Here is a 15,136-nt window from a genome sequence, read left to right as displayed (position 1 = left end):
GACAGAGATGCAGATTTGGAGATGCTTGGAGTGCCGAAAGAAAGGGTAGATGCCCAAACCTGGACGTCTAGAGTGACCATGTGCCTTCTTGTGACATTTTAAACAAGCCAGAAACAGAGTTGTGTCCTGGAGGAACTAAGTGAAGGCCAACAGATGCTTAGAGAGGAAACCACTGGCATCAGAAGCTGGAAGCAACGGAAGAAGGAACAAGGACCAGCAGATGCCAGCCATATGCCTTTCCACATGACAGACATCCCACGTGGCAGCCTTTCTTCGGCATGAAGGTATCTCTCTCTGGATGCCTTATCTTGGACATTTTTATGGCCTTAGAACTGTAAACTTGTAACTTAATAAATTCCCCTTTTAAAAGCTGTTCCATTTCTGGTATATTGCATTCTGGTAGCTTTAGCTAACCAGAACAAGGACATAAAATCACCGAATTCCATAATTGGGTGTATGGTTTTTTTCCCTCATTCTAAATAAATATTAACATTTATATCTAATTTTGTGTTCTTTTTCTTAGAGGACCCCAACAGTTACAAAAACTTCAGGCCTCACAAAACCCACCTCTGCTCCTTATAGTAGCATGGTGTCTAACACCAAGAACTCTGCAGCCAGGTTGCCAAAATTTAAATCCTGGCTATACCAACTAGGTGTGTGACTTTGGACAAGTTACAGAGCCTCTCTGAACCTGTTTTCTCACTATAAAATGGCGACCGTAATAAACCTCATTGTTTTGAGCATGAAATGAATTGTTATATCTAAGGGGCTTGGAATAGTGCCTGAGAGTAACACCGTGCATACCTTTATCATTATTAGTAGGCACCTGGGTTGTGCTTGGCACTGTGTTAAGTACTTTAAATACATTAATTTATTTAATCCTCAGAATAATCCTGTGGGGGAGGTACTATTATAAAGCCCACTTTAGAGATGAAGTAACTCAGGTTTTCAGAGACTGGAAGATTAAGTCTTTGGGTTCAAGGCCTGACTCCAAAACCCACGCTTTTATCTATACAGTTTGGCCTAGAAAAGGAAGGCAGCTTCCTTCAAGGCACTCCAGTCCAAGAAAATCAGGTTTCCTGGGGCACTGCCCAAGCCAACTGCCTTGTAACCAGGCCGATTGCCTGACCCCACCTCGCGGTTTGGCGGAAATCTGACTCAATCCCGGCTCCCGGCTCCCTGCTCCCGGTGCGGCACAGGGGAGTCTGAATCAGCTCTAAAGTCCGACTTAAATTCGCAGAAATGTACCGCTTTTCATAACTTCCAATTCTGCAAACGGTGGCAACCCCGGCCCCGTCTGGTTCAAGTCTTCATTTCGGTTGCTCAGTTTCTCTGAGCTAGTTTTCTCACCTATAAATCGGGCCTCGGCCAAACACTGAACCGTTATAGAAGTGGGAGCTCAGCCCGCAGCGGTTTAGGTTCCGCCCCACCCCGCCGCTGTTGGCCCCGCCCTTTCACCTAAATCCCACCTTCTGGTATGTCCGTTTAGCCACTCCACCCCCCAGAGCTCTGCCCCCTTGGTTGCTTCAGCTCTAGGCCGGCCTCCTTCCCTGGGCCGCGAGCGCCGAACGTATCGAACGCAACCAATGGTTGATGTGGCGACAGCACCGCGGGAGGTTCGATTGACGGGGCCTGGCGGCCGGGCGGTCTTGGCGGCTGTTAACGCGCGCTTTGGGAAGAGGAGGTTAAACGGGAGGTGCTTGGGTCTTAATTTGTCCCTACCGCTCTTTTCAGCCCCTCCTGGGATTCTCCTCTCAACCTGGGACCTTTTACCTGTCCCTGCTCGATCTCCCTCAGTCCATGCCTGGGGTTTGCCCTCTAGATCTGGAAATTCCCCTTTCTCAGGACTCAAGCGTCTCTCCCTCCCCAGGCCTCGAATTTTCACCTCAACTTCTCTCTCCAGGCCTGAGATTATCCCCCACCAATTTCCCTCTTACCCCCTCCCCTACCCCGCAATCACTGATCTCCCTTCAGTCCGACCTGAGGCTATTATCCTGATTATTTTCTGGCCAGTCTGGAACTCCACCTGCCTTCTCCTCCCATCCCAGAGTCAGCTCTGCTTGACCACTTTGACCTGGTCTCCCGTCTCGGCTAACTGACAACTGACGCTGGCACAGTTTGGGTCCACACTCAGGGACCTCATTGGACGCCACCCCTGCCCCCACCCCCATCCATCCTCATGGTTTAATTAGCCTATCCTCTCAATAATATAGCTGCCGCCTTGCTTTACCAGGTCCTGGTCCTGCATTCTTAGCTGCTGGCCTTTTTGATGACTTCTTGACCTTTTATGCTTCTGGGTCCGGGATGGTAAGTGTGGACTTAGAGAGACTGTGGATAGCCCTGTATTTGAGTCTAATGGGCCCAGTTTGCAAGATCCGAGCAGGTACTTGATTTCCATTCTCCTCCTACAGAGGAGGAGCTTAGCTCCCAGCCAGCTAGCCAAGAGAAAACCTGGAGGTGGAGTCTCTGATGATGAAGACTGGCAGCCTGGGGCAGTGGTGAGTACTCTACCTCATGAGAAGGTGGGGATGTGGGGCCATTTGGGCAGAAAAGAAGGCTGGACTTTTTTCTGGGCTTACATGGGATGAACCCATACCTCCTTCATGTATTCAGTAAATTTTAAATGAGTGCTTACTCTGTGCCAGGCATTGAACAAGATAAATAAAATCTTTGTCCTCAGGGTATTCACTACAAGCTAATAGAGCTTCAGTTGTCCTACTGGGAAGGGGTATCCCAATGCCAAAGAGCCAGTTGGGTTAGGCCTTTGGCAAAAAGGACTCCCCAACAGCAGCCAGCAGCATGCTGGTTTATTTTTTGTTCCCGGCCCAGTGTCACAATGTTTTGGGCCTACCTTAGGGTTTCAAGCTCATTTGGGCCTAAACCTGAGGGATGGTGCCCCTTCAGTCCCTGCTCTTATTTAAGTACATAAAGTATGTTCTAGTTAGGTCTGGGCACTGTTCTCTACTTCCTGCCTTGGAGGCTTGCTGGGGTTGGTTGTGGACAGGATTTATATAAACTAAATAGAACAATGCTGCACACCCTTCAGAGAGAGAGAGAGAGGGCAGTGAGAGGAGCAAAAGTATGGCCACTAGAATTTTGGAGGAAGAGATTAGCTAAAAGGACTAGAAGGGAATTTAGGGCAGGGTCAGAGTGTGAGTAAAGGAATGAAGAGAGAGGGAAAGGGACCTGGCATTTTTGTTTCAGGTGTACCCTATGGAATCATTGGCGTTTAAATACTTTGGTAAGCTCCTGCATGTGAGTTCTTGCTTGATGGTTTGGTGAGGCTTGTTCTGTAGTTGCACTGCTGGTGAGCTGGGGGCTCCTCTACCTGCAAGGGAGGTACATTGGATTTCCATTTACATGGGTATCAAATTTGAACTTGGGGCAGCACTCAGGGCTATCTGCAGCTAGTTGGCCCTGAAAATGCTTTTGGTCCTAGTGTCCTTGCCCTGGTATGTACTGGGGAGTAGCCTGGGAATTGGGGAGCAGTTTTGCTTTTGTCCCCCCTTTGGGAAACTGAGGGAGGGAGGCAAATGGTTGTTCAATCATTCCTTAGGGCTTTTGAAGTGAAGATTTGGGGACAGTGTGGCTCCATGCTGCTGGTAGACTTGCCCTTCACAGGTCCACTTCATTTTCCTCTTCTGGTGCCCATTCCTCAGTTTAGGTAGGTTATTTAATCTCGTTAAGCTCCAGCTCTTTCACCTGTTAAATAAGAACAATATTTATTTATCATATTACAGCAATCATAGGGTTGCTGTAAAGATGATACGAGATAATACATGTGAAGAGCTTAGTCCAGGGTCTGGCACTTAAGAACTTTGAATGTTAGTTGCCATTATGGTGATCATCATAGTCTTCCAAACATAAGCGTCCCCAATTCTCTCTTCTAGACTCCTAAGAAACAGAAATCCAGCAGTAAGACCCAGAGCCAGGACTGTTTCCAATCTCCTTTTCGGAAACCCTTGACTCAACTAACCAATGGAGGACCCTGTCTGGATAGCAGCCAACATGTAAGTCAGAACTGCAACCTGCCTTGCTATGTACATGCCCATTTGTTCTACCTAGCTAGACTCTTGCCTCTGTAGATTTCCTCTATGCTCTACAGAGTCACCAGCAAACAGACTTCAGTGGGGGCCTCGCATAGTGGTTGAGGGCTGGAAGAGACCTGGACTCTTAGAAATATGTGCCTGACTTGGAGTCCACCTTGTTTGTCATAATGTGGGCAGCAGACCTCATGTAGCTTAGGATTCTGCTGAGGACAGTCAGGGTAGAAGAGGGGGAAGCTTTGATGAGATATTGATGGATTCTTACAGTCTCTGACTTTGCATATAGGTCTCAGGGGTAGCAGAGTCCTGTAGCTTTCCTGTAGATCCTCTAGTAAAGGCAAAGCTGGTTATTGCTATGGCATGTTCTGCGCATTATCCCACTTAATTCTCTTTTTTTTAAGATGAGGAAACTGAGTTCTCAGAGGGGTTAAATAATTTTCCCAAAGTTAGAGACTATATAGTGGGTAGAACAGATTTGCCTAGTTCCCAAGCTTTTTTCACCAAGGCTTTTGAAGGAAAAATGGAAATATGTTAATGGGAATATGTAATGGAGGTTAATCATTTATTCATTCAGCAAACATTTAAAACATTTTTACATAATATTTTGATAAATGCAAAAGAAAGTGTGACATATGTAAGTTATGAAATACAACTAAGTCACATCTGTGAACCCACTATCCAGTAATAGAACTGGATGTAATAGAAGCCATAAGTGTTCCTCCCTTTTCATATCCCTAGAGGTAATGCCTATTCTGAATTGTGTTCATCATCCCTTGCTTTTGTGAATTTTCTAATAGGTGTATAATTCACTAAGTAATACGTTGTTTAATTATATATCTATATATTTTTTTAATTAGAGAAGTTGTAGGTTTACAGAAAAATGAGTTTCACTTGCGTTGATGTGGTACATTTGTTACAATTGATGAAAGAATTTTTATAATGTTACATTATAAGGTTTCATAGTATATACTATTAGCTATGGTCCATGGTTTACATTAGAGTTCACTGTATTGTACGGTATTGGTTTGCTTTTTTTCTTAATTTTTAATCTGATAACATATGCAACCTAAAATGTCCCCTTGTAACCATTTTCAAATGTATAATTCAAGTCTATTAATTATATTGATAAATGTTGTGCTATAATTCACCACCATCCATTACCAAAATTTTTCCCTCACCCCCAGATAGAAACTCTGTACAATTTAAACATTAATTCCCCATTTCTTATCCCCACGCTGGCCCATGGTAACCTTTATTCTAGTTTTTGACTTTCTGAATCTGCTTATTCTAATTTTATCATATCAATGAGATCATACAATATTTGACAATATCTGTACTTTTATGTCTGGCTTATTTTACTCAACGTGATGTCTTCATGGTTCATCCATGTTGTCAAACACATTAGAACTTCATCCTTTTTTTTTTTTTTAACTTTTTAAAATTTTTTTAGTTTTTTAAGTTTTTTAAATTTATTAATTAAAAAAATTAACAAACAAAAATATTAACGAATCATTCCATTCTACATATACAATCAGCAATTCTCAATATCATCACATAGTTGCATATTCATAATTTCTTAGAACATTTGCATCAATTTAGAAAAAGAAATAAAAAGACAACAGAAAAAGAAATAAAATGATAATAGAGAAAAAAAAACTATACGTACCATACCCCTTACCCCTCGCTTTCATTTACCACTATTTCAAACTGAATTTATTTTAACATTTGTTCCCCCTATTATTTATTTTTATTCCATATGTTCTACTCATCTGTTGATATGGTAGATAAAAGGAGCATCAGACACAAGGTTTTCACAATCACAGAGTCACATTGTGAAAGCTATATCCTTACACAATCATCTTCAAGAAACATGGCTACTGGGACACAGCTCTACATTTTCAGGCAGTTCACTCTTTTTTAACTTTTTTATTGTAAAAAATAACATATAAGAAGCAAAAGAAAAAAGCAATAATTTTCCAAGCCCACTTCAACAAGTAGTTACAGAAAAGATCCCAGAGTTTGTCATGGGCTACCGTTCCACCATCTCAGATTTTTCCTTTTAGCTGCTCCAAAACACTGGAGGCTAAAAGGAATATTAATATAGCAATTCAGCAGCCATACTTGTTTTTTAAATCCTATTTTCTTTGTTACATCTTTTCCTTTAATCTTTTTCCCAATTGATAAGGATCTTTGGGCAATGCTGATTTGACCTTTTCATGTTGAGAAGAGGTGTCCACCCTAAAACATAGGTGGGAGGTAATTAATTGATAATCCTGGAGAGACTGGTCCCTCTGAGTTTCAGGATTTATCTGACCTAGGAGCCCTCCAGGAATTATATGTCCCAGGAAAGCAAACCTAGTGTATGAAACCTTTATAGAATCTCAGTTCTAGCTTTAGGTGTTAAGATCAACAGGAGCGATGTTGATTAGGCTTTAGCAAACCTGGCAATTAGCACTATGTAACTGAAGCTTGCATAAGAGTAGCCTCCAGAATAGCCTCTTGACTCCATTTGATCTCTCTTGGCCACTGATACCTTATTTTATTACACTTCTTTCCCCCTCTTGGTCCAGAAGGTGTTGTCAATCCCAAAGTGCCAGGACCAGATTCATCCCCGGGAGTCATGCCCCATGTTGTTAGGGAGATTCTCACCCTTGAATGGCTTGTACCATGTAGCAGGAATGGCAATAATTTTCCTTGCAGAGTTGAGCTTAGGGGGTGGAGTCACCTCTGAGCAACACAGAGTCTTCTAGAAGCAACTCTTAGGCCTTGTTATGGGTAGTCTTAGTTTCTGCCCTACAGAAATGAGTTTCATAAGGGTAAGCCTCAAAATCCAGGGCTTGGCCTATTTTCTTGGGAGTCCTCGATGGTTGAGAGGGTACCCAGCATTTCCCAGATGGGAAACATATATATATATATATATATATATATATTATATATTCATTTCTCCCACCGTCTTCGAACCCTGAAGGGACTCTACCTATAGTTTATAATTATCAGCCCACCATTGTCTAAGATATATCCTTGTATTATATTAACTATATGGAATTATAAGTCTTCATTCCCATTCTGAACTCCATTAGTTTGGGTTGTTTAAATGAGCTATTGAGAGAGATTGATTTAGATCATGTGTTACAGAAAATTTAGGTTCTAAACATAATAAACCTCTCTGCCTTTGATCTCATACAGTAACTGAAGGTCTAGAGTACATACACTATCGTCTTTTACCCTGCATTCTAATTTACCTTAGACCCAGCCAGATTGACTTTGTTTTAAACTCTACTTGAGGCCTGATCTGTTTTTCTGTTACTTTAAATGTTATATGTAGCAATGCCAACTTCCAGGTCTGCAGCACTCCATTTCTGGGTCCTAGGTGTCACAGAGCTACTCATAGTTCCAGGAAAATGCCAGTTGATACACATATAGCTCAGTGTTTCAGAATCCAGAAATATTTCTACAAGTTCATACTAAATGTGGCTACTATGAGGGTCCACAATCAGGGCTCCCATTTTCATATAAATATTTTCTGAGAGAAACCTTATATATTTGTTCTTTTGTTTCTGGCTTACTTTGCACAATGCGTTGTCCCCAGGGTTTATTCAGTTCGTTGTGTGCCCCTAAAACTTCATTCCTTTTTACAGCAGAATAATTTTCTGTTTGTGTGTGTGTACCACATTTTGTTTATACATTCATCTTTTTTTTTTTTTTTTTTTTTAACATGGGCAGGCACCGGGAATCGAACCCAGGTCCTCGGGCATGGCAGGCAGGCACTGTTACCTGCTGAGCCACTGTGGCCCGCCCTATACATTCATCTTTTGATGGACACTTGGGTTGCTTCCATCTTTTGGCAATTGTGAATAATGCTATTATGAACATCAGTGTACAAATAGCTGTTTGAGTTCCTGCTTTCAGTTCTTTTGGGTATATATCTAGAAGTGGATTGCTGGGTGTGCTGGTTTGAAGCTATTATGTACCCCAGAAAAGCCATGTCCTTTAATCCTCATTCAATATTGCTGGGTGGAATCTTTTTGATTGTTTCCATGGAGATGTTACCCACACAATTGTGGGTGGTAACTTCTGATTCAGTGGTTTCCATAGAAATGTGTCCCCATTCATTCAAGGTGAGGTTGCTTACTGGAGCCCCTTAAGAGGGAACCATTTTGGAAAAAGCTTTAGAGCAACCAGAACCAACAGAGTCCACACAGCCAGAGATCTTTGGAGATGAAGAAGGAAAACGCCCCTGGGGGAGCATCATGAAACTAGAAGCTGGGAGAGAAAGCTAGCACACGTTGCCCTGTGCCCTCTGAGCTAAGAAAGAAACCCCAAACTTCATCAGCTTTTCTTGACTAAGGTGACCTCTTGTTGGTGCCTTAATTTGGACATTTTCATGACCTTAGAACTGTAAACATGCAACTTATGAATTCCTCTTTTTAAAAGCCATTCCAGTTCTGGTATAATGCATTCTGGCAGCTTGTGAACTAAAACACCAGTTCATATTGTAATTCTATACTTAACTTTCTGAGGATCAGTGGCTTTATCATTCTCTTGCTTTTTGTGATAGCTTTACCGTATGTATTTAATTCAATAAGTAATACACTGATTGTATGTTTTTGATCTTTAAAAAGTGGTGTTGTCAGACATAAAATAGAATCTCATTGATTTGAAATACTTGGAATAAGCAAACTCAGAGGCAAATCAAGAATACAGATGACCAGGGGATGGGTTGAGGGTAGGGAATGAGAAGTTAAGGTTTAAAATGTACAGGGTTCCTATTTGGAATGATGGAAATGTTTTGGTAATGGATGGTGGCTTTGGTAGCATAACATTGTGAATGTAATTAACAGCACTGAAATATATATCTGAATGTGATCAAAAGGGGAAATGTTAGATTGTATGTATGGTTCCAGAATAAAAATTAAAAGGAAAAATCCATGGACCATACCACACAAATATTGAACCCTAAGTTAAACCGTGGGCTCTAGTTAATAGTTATAAATATTATAGTTACAGAAATGTGCTATCATCAGTTGTAACAATGTTCCACATCAATGCAAGGTGTTAATATTAGAGTGATGTGTGGGAATCCTGTATTTTATGTGTGAAGTTCTGTCAACCCATAGCTGCTGCTCTAATAAGGAAAAAAAAGTGGTGTTAATATAGTATGTAGTCCTGCGACTGTTTTTATTCATTATTTATGGAGTCATTTCAAATGATCCTATGTAACTGTATAATATAAATACAGGTGTAGTAGGAGTACGTGACAAGGAGGTCTAACCATCTGGAAGGGAGGAAGACCTTCTGAATCAGGAGTACTTACTGATTGTTAAGTCCTGAAAAAAGGAATTAAGCAGGTGAAGGGAGTGATAAATATTCTGGTTTTATATGGAGAATAACCTGTGTGAAAACCTGGGAGCCAGAGGATGAGATCCTAACAAAGGTGTATTTTGGCTGGATCAGTTGGGGGGGTTGGGAGATTGGGAGACAGTGGTAAGAGATGAGGGTTGGAGAGTTGTGCACAGGCAAAGAGCGAAGGCCCTTGTAAACCATGCTAAAGCCTGGACTATATTCTAAGATCACTGAAGACATAGAATATAATTTTTAATATATGTTTTTTTTTTTGGAGGAAGGGGCCCAAAGGGCAAGAGTGCTTATAGTTCACAAAAGTCATAGTCTCCTCCAATGAGGACTTTCGGTTTAGAACTGAGTTTGAAGTACCTGTAGGATATCCAGGATTGGAGGCACTTGCACATGTGGGTATGTAGCCTAGGAGTAAAGTATAGACTAGAAAAAGATTTGGGGGTCATTAGAAGGTGTTTGGCACCTTGGAAATGTATTTGCGGGTTCAGATGAGTGTGCAGTCAGAACAGCTGAGGGCCAAGCCTATGGAAGAGCACTGACTGTTAAGGGAGTGAGACAGTAGAAGAAGAGTGTGGGAGATCATGTCATAGAAGTCAAGGGCAGAGAGTATTTGAGAAGAAAGAATGGTCAGCTTTGTCAGGTAATATAAGAATAGAAATTCTAATGTCCATTAGAATTAGTTTCATGTTGGCCCCTGGTGACCTTGGTCAGTCATGTCAGGGGAGTGAAAGGGGCAGAAGACAGATAAGAGGAATGGGCGGTAAAGAAGGGAAAACAGCAATTCTTTTAGGAAATTTGCCTGTGAAGTGGGGGAGATGAGTCAAAGTAATTTTTGTTTTAAGGTAGGAGAGAATTAAGCATATTTTAAATGCAGAGGAGAAAGAGCTAGTAGAGAGGGAGAGGTTGAGATAGAGATCAGGCGTAACTGATGGAATGAATCTCAGCAGAAAAGGGAGGCTTTGGCCTTGATAGGGAGGAAGGACACCCACCCTCTTCTATCAGTTGGGAAGTATGGTGTATATGAATTATCGGTAACTAAATGAACAAGGAGTGAGAACAAGAAGTGATCTCTCTCCTCCCTCTGCCACATTCTGGTGAGCATTGTCAGACTGGGTCCCAGGAGGTGTTGACCATTTCAAGTTTTGCAGCCTGTGCCCCCCAGAAGTTTTTGACCAGAAGTCCTCATATTCCCTAACACCAGTTATTCAACCCTAAGTTCTCCCTGCAAGGCCTGTGACCCCTGGTTCTATTGAAAGTATTACTATTTTAATTTTTTTATTTTATTTTTTTATCGTATAATATAACATATATACAAAGCAAAGAGAAACAAGCAATAGTTATCCAAGCACTCTTCAACAAGTGGTTACAGGACAGATCCCAGAGTTTGTCATGGCTACCATACCATCATCTCAGATTTTTTCCTTCTAATTGTTCCAGAACATTGGAGGCTAGAAGGAATAACTTTTTAAAAAAAATTTTTTTTTAAACATAACAACATACAAACACGAACATTCTTACCATATGATCATCCCGTTCTTGGTATATAATCAGTAACTCACAATACATCACATAGTTGTATATTCATCACCATGATTGTCTCTCAGAACATTTGCATTAATCCAGAAAAAGAAATACAGAGAAAAGAAAAAAATTCTTGCATACCATACCCCCTCCCCCTCCCCCTCCCCTATCACCAGCATTTCAATCTACTAAATTTATTTAAATAAATAGTTTTTATCATCACAATCGACATTTTCTTTTTTTGTGTGAAAAATAACGTATATTTTTATTTTTTGTGCAAAAAAAGCAATAAATTTCAAAACACAGTGCAACCATTAGTTGTAGAACAGATTACAGAGTTTGGTAAGGGTTACAAATCCACAATTTTAGGTTTTTACTTCTAGTTGCTCTAAGATACTGGAGACTAAAAGAAATATCAATATAATGATTCAGCAGTCATACTTGTTTGTTAAGCTCTACCTTCCCTATATAGCTCCACCATCATTTTTGATCTTTCTCCCACTCTTTAGGGGTATTTGGGCTATGCCCATGCTATCTTTTTCATATTGGAAGGGGATGTCAGTAATATGGAGTAGGGACATGGAACCAGCTGATGATCTGAAGAGACTGGCCCCTCTAGATTTCAGGACTTATCTGGTCCAGGGACCCAACTGGAGGTTGTAGGTGCTGTTTTAATTTGAAGCATAAATTCTTGGCTGGTCATAGCCTCAAATCTAGCTTTCTATAGTGATAATATTATTAAATATTAGATATATATTTAATAATTGACAATCTTCTGAGTATAATATTCCAGTTTTAGAATTGAAAGCCAAATTGATTCCAGAGTTTTTCTCCTTTTTCTTCTCTCTTGACTAAAGGATAGTATTTTGTGAGCATCTCTCATATGAGTTTCTGATTATCATCATTGCTGTTCATAGTTTTATAGTAATTATTTTAATTAGAAATAGTCAATAAAAGATTTTATTCAGCTGCAGAACAAAAACAAAAACAAAACAAAGGAAGACTTGAGCTTAAGAGTCCAACCCTGCCTTGTCATTTTATTTAGCGAGATAATGAAGTTTAATTATCTACATTCCTTTTCTTTCTTCCACAAAGGGGTGGGCCACGGTGGCTCAGCAGCAGGCAGAGTTCTCCCTTGCCAAGCCGCAGACGCGGGTTTGATTCCTGGAGCTGGCCAATGCAAAAAAAAAGCACCAATACATCACAAAGTTCATTCATTACATTTTTTCCTATTTAAAACAGATTGAGTTTCTAGAAATTTATGATGATCTGTATATGTGATTAGATGGGTCAGAATAAAATTCCAGGGCAAGACGGGCTTGTTTTTTTTTTTCTTTTTTTCCTATTAAACTACCTTTTTGCTAGAAGGGAGTTTTTTCTTTACTGCTGCATACAATACATACCACTAATGTATTCCCATTAAAACTACCTTTAGGGTTTCTATTCTTGGTTTCTACTTGCTTTGTTGGGTTCCAGCTCTGCTTTTGTGGACTTTCATAGGCTATTATAATTCCCCAAAGGAGTTTGATTTGCCTGGAGCAGAACTTTCATGGGAGCTGTCAGAGTTAGCACAGGAGTAGGTGCTATAGATTTTTCTATTTCCTTTGCCCCTGCTCCAGCCCTATAGCCCAGTGCTGAAATGCTGACACAGTGGCTTTCTGCAGGTCCTGAGGTGGAAGTCGAACACTCCACACTAAGGTCACTCAACCTTCTCAAGAACCTGCATGTGTCTGTTTTCTGTCACCCTTGTCCCACTTGTTCTTTCTTGATGGTGAGTCCACCCTCTCTCTCATGTCCCCTCTTTCATCTTGTTTCCTCTCGCATGCCTTCCCTTGACAGGAAGCTGTTGGTATAACCACACGGCTGTACGCAGATTGTTGTCCACTAGTTACAAATATGGGGCCTAGAATCAGGAAAGTCCTGCATCTGTCATGGCTATGTGACTTGTGAAAATGACTTAACCACTCTGAGCCTCAGTTTACTCAACTATAAAATGAGGAGGCCAATAATATATTGACCCCAAGGTCAATAATATATAGTGACCCCAAGGGTCTTAACACTGTGCCTGGCACATATCATTAGCCCTCATTATTGTCATTTTTTCTGTTGTTACTGTTATTGTTATTATTTTATTACTACTATTGCTCCTGTTACACCTACTACCACTCTCTTCTAAGAATTTTTTAGTCCCCAAGGGCTAAAGTTTTAGATGTTGTAGGCAGAATCGATGTGACAAAAGAGAATTGTAGGGTATGCTTGGGTAGATGCAGTCCTATAGAACACCTGCTGAACCCAGACATTGGAGCTCTGTTAGTGCTGGAACTGGGTAAATTTGTGAGCCAGGTCCTCACTGGCATGGTCTTTCATGAGCAAATGGGCTCTGAGACTCATGGTTGACTGGAGCTAGATACTTGCCAGTGGCAGTTGCTGTCCCCAGGTGTCTGCAGAACCTTATATAAAATCTCAAAGATGAAGGCTGTTGTACAAAACCAAATGTGGAGCACATCTTACATTCTTGATGCTCTGGGTGATACATAATGAAGAGACATTGTTCTGAATGTATTATGATGCTTACCTAGGCATTTTAGACTGCATTTGTAAAAATATTGTTCGATAACATCTCCAGTCAGTCCTGAATCCCTGTTTCTTCTCTTTCTTTTAGGAAGCATTTATTCGAACCATTTTGTCAAAGCCTTTCAAAGTTCCCATTCCAAATTACCAAGGTAAAATGGAGACTTTGCTATTATTTACATCAGTCATGTGTGATGTGCCTGGATAGATTAAAAACTTCTGTCTTATAAATACAATCTTAGTTTAGAATTGAAGATGCCAGTCTAGTGATGGCTGTGAATGGGTGACTTTCCTGAGGACTGCATAAAGGCTGTGTTTGATAATTTCAGTAAAAGCTACCAACACTACCCCTCATCTTGGAAGGGGTTTATGCAGGTGCTCAGAAAGCTTCTGGAGGGCCAACGTGGCTGATGGGACCAGACTTCTTCAGTTCAGATGATTTCAGCAGTATTTCCTTTATGAGGTTGACTATATGGGTGGCCTGTGTTCTACAGAGATTTTCCCCATTCTATGCAGGGCACAACATTGTGCTAAAAGTGGGACTGGGAGGGAAGAGGCCAGCTCTCAAGTGCTATCAGACTTGGAAGTCCCCTTTAGGGTTTCAGACCCTCCCAAGATTGACTTGAGATGAACAAGATACATTCCTCCAGAAGTTTGCAGTTCAATGAGAGAAATAAAACAGGAAAAGTTCTGATCCAAGGCAGACTAGAATAATGGTTAGCTAGAGATACATAAACCAGGTTTGGAGAAGTTCTGAGAGAGGGGTGTCATGGGAGCTCAAGAGAGGTGATCTAAAAGAGAGGCAATGTAAAGGAGAGGCATTTGTGTTGGGTCTGTTGGAGCTCTTTAATATGAGGCTCAGGTGACGATTATTGGTTTCCAGGTCCTCTGGGCTCTCGGGCATTGGGCCTCAAAAGGGCTGGGGTCCGTCGGGCTCTACATGACCCCCTGGAAGAAGGTGCCTTGGTTCTGTACGAACCTCCCCCACTGAGTGCCCATGACCAGCTGAAGCTTGATAAGTATGTGCATGGGTATTTCTTAAGCAGTTCTGACCCTCTGTTGGAACATATACCTGGGAGGGAAGGAGGGCATTTTGATGTGATTTTCCCTTTGGGATTGGCATATGATTTCAGAGTGTGGTCATTACTACTGTGCTGTTTTAAAAGTGGGTAACTGGGGAAAGAGAGTGCCCAGACAAGAGCATGTGATAATATCCAGTTAGTGGGGGTTCCTTACCACTTCTATGGCTCACTCAGGGGAGCAGGAGGAACTGAGGTGATTATATAGGGAAACCATCCTCTCCCTTCCTACATGTCTAGTTTGTTGGAGCAGGAATTTACTATGGTGTGGTTATAAGGCCAAGAAGGTCCTCTCTATCAGGCAGCTGCCTCTGTTGCCCCTGGATTAGCAGGACACAACTTCCTTAGAATATCTTAGCTTCATCGTTTCTATGCTGTTTTCTCAGGGAAAAACTCTCTGTCCATGTGGTCGTTGATCCTGTTCTCAGTAAGGTCTTGCGGCCTCATCAGAGAGAGGTAAATGGGGTTGGTGAGTGGGAGGAATGAGATGTGGGCTGGGAGCTGAGCCTGAGCCTGGGAGGCTGCCATCCCTGGGGTAACGGCAGTGTGTGGCCAAGGTGGGCT

The 15,136-nt window shown here is 41.5% G+C and overlaps 1 protein-coding gene across 8 annotated transcripts in view; it reads left to right on the top strand.

Annotated features, from left to right (window-relative positions):
* Positions 1-1,594: 1,594 nt before the first annotated feature.
* The window catches only part of RAD54L (RAD54 like), a 40,989-nt gene continuing 27,447 nt past the window's right edge, over positions 1,595-15,136 (top strand). For 7 of the 8 annotated variants that reach the window (XR_013170995.1, XR_013170993.1, XR_013170992.1 and 4 more), the window contains exons 1-7: positions 1,595-1,696; positions 2,234-2,307; positions 2,412-2,498; positions 3,891-4,010; positions 13,585-13,645; positions 14,377-14,512; positions 14,959-15,028. Coding sequence is in view for 3 of the 8 variants with exons in the window: in XM_077149789.1 (XP_077005904.1) it covers positions 2,305-2,307; positions 2,412-2,498; positions 3,891-4,010; positions 13,585-13,645; positions 14,377-14,512; positions 14,959-15,028 (477 nt within the window). In the remaining 5 variants the exon portion in view is untranslated. Of the gene's footprint in view, positions 1,697-2,233; positions 2,308-2,411; positions 2,499-3,890; positions 4,011-12,586; positions 12,694-13,584; positions 13,646-14,376; positions 14,513-14,958; positions 15,029-15,136 lie in introns of those variants that run through there. The other variant, XM_077149790.1, reaches the window with a different exon arrangement.

The sequence above is a fragment of the Tamandua tetradactyla genome, chromosome 2 (genome assembly GCF_023851605.1).
Source record: "Tamandua tetradactyla isolate mTamTet1 chromosome 2, mTamTet1.pri, whole genome shotgun sequence".
NCBI classification, from domain to species: domain Eukaryota; kingdom Metazoa; phylum Chordata; class Mammalia; order Pilosa; family Myrmecophagidae; genus Tamandua; species Tamandua tetradactyla.
Note: the sequence above shows the minus strand (reverse complement) of the source record. Positions and strands in the feature narration are given on the sequence as shown.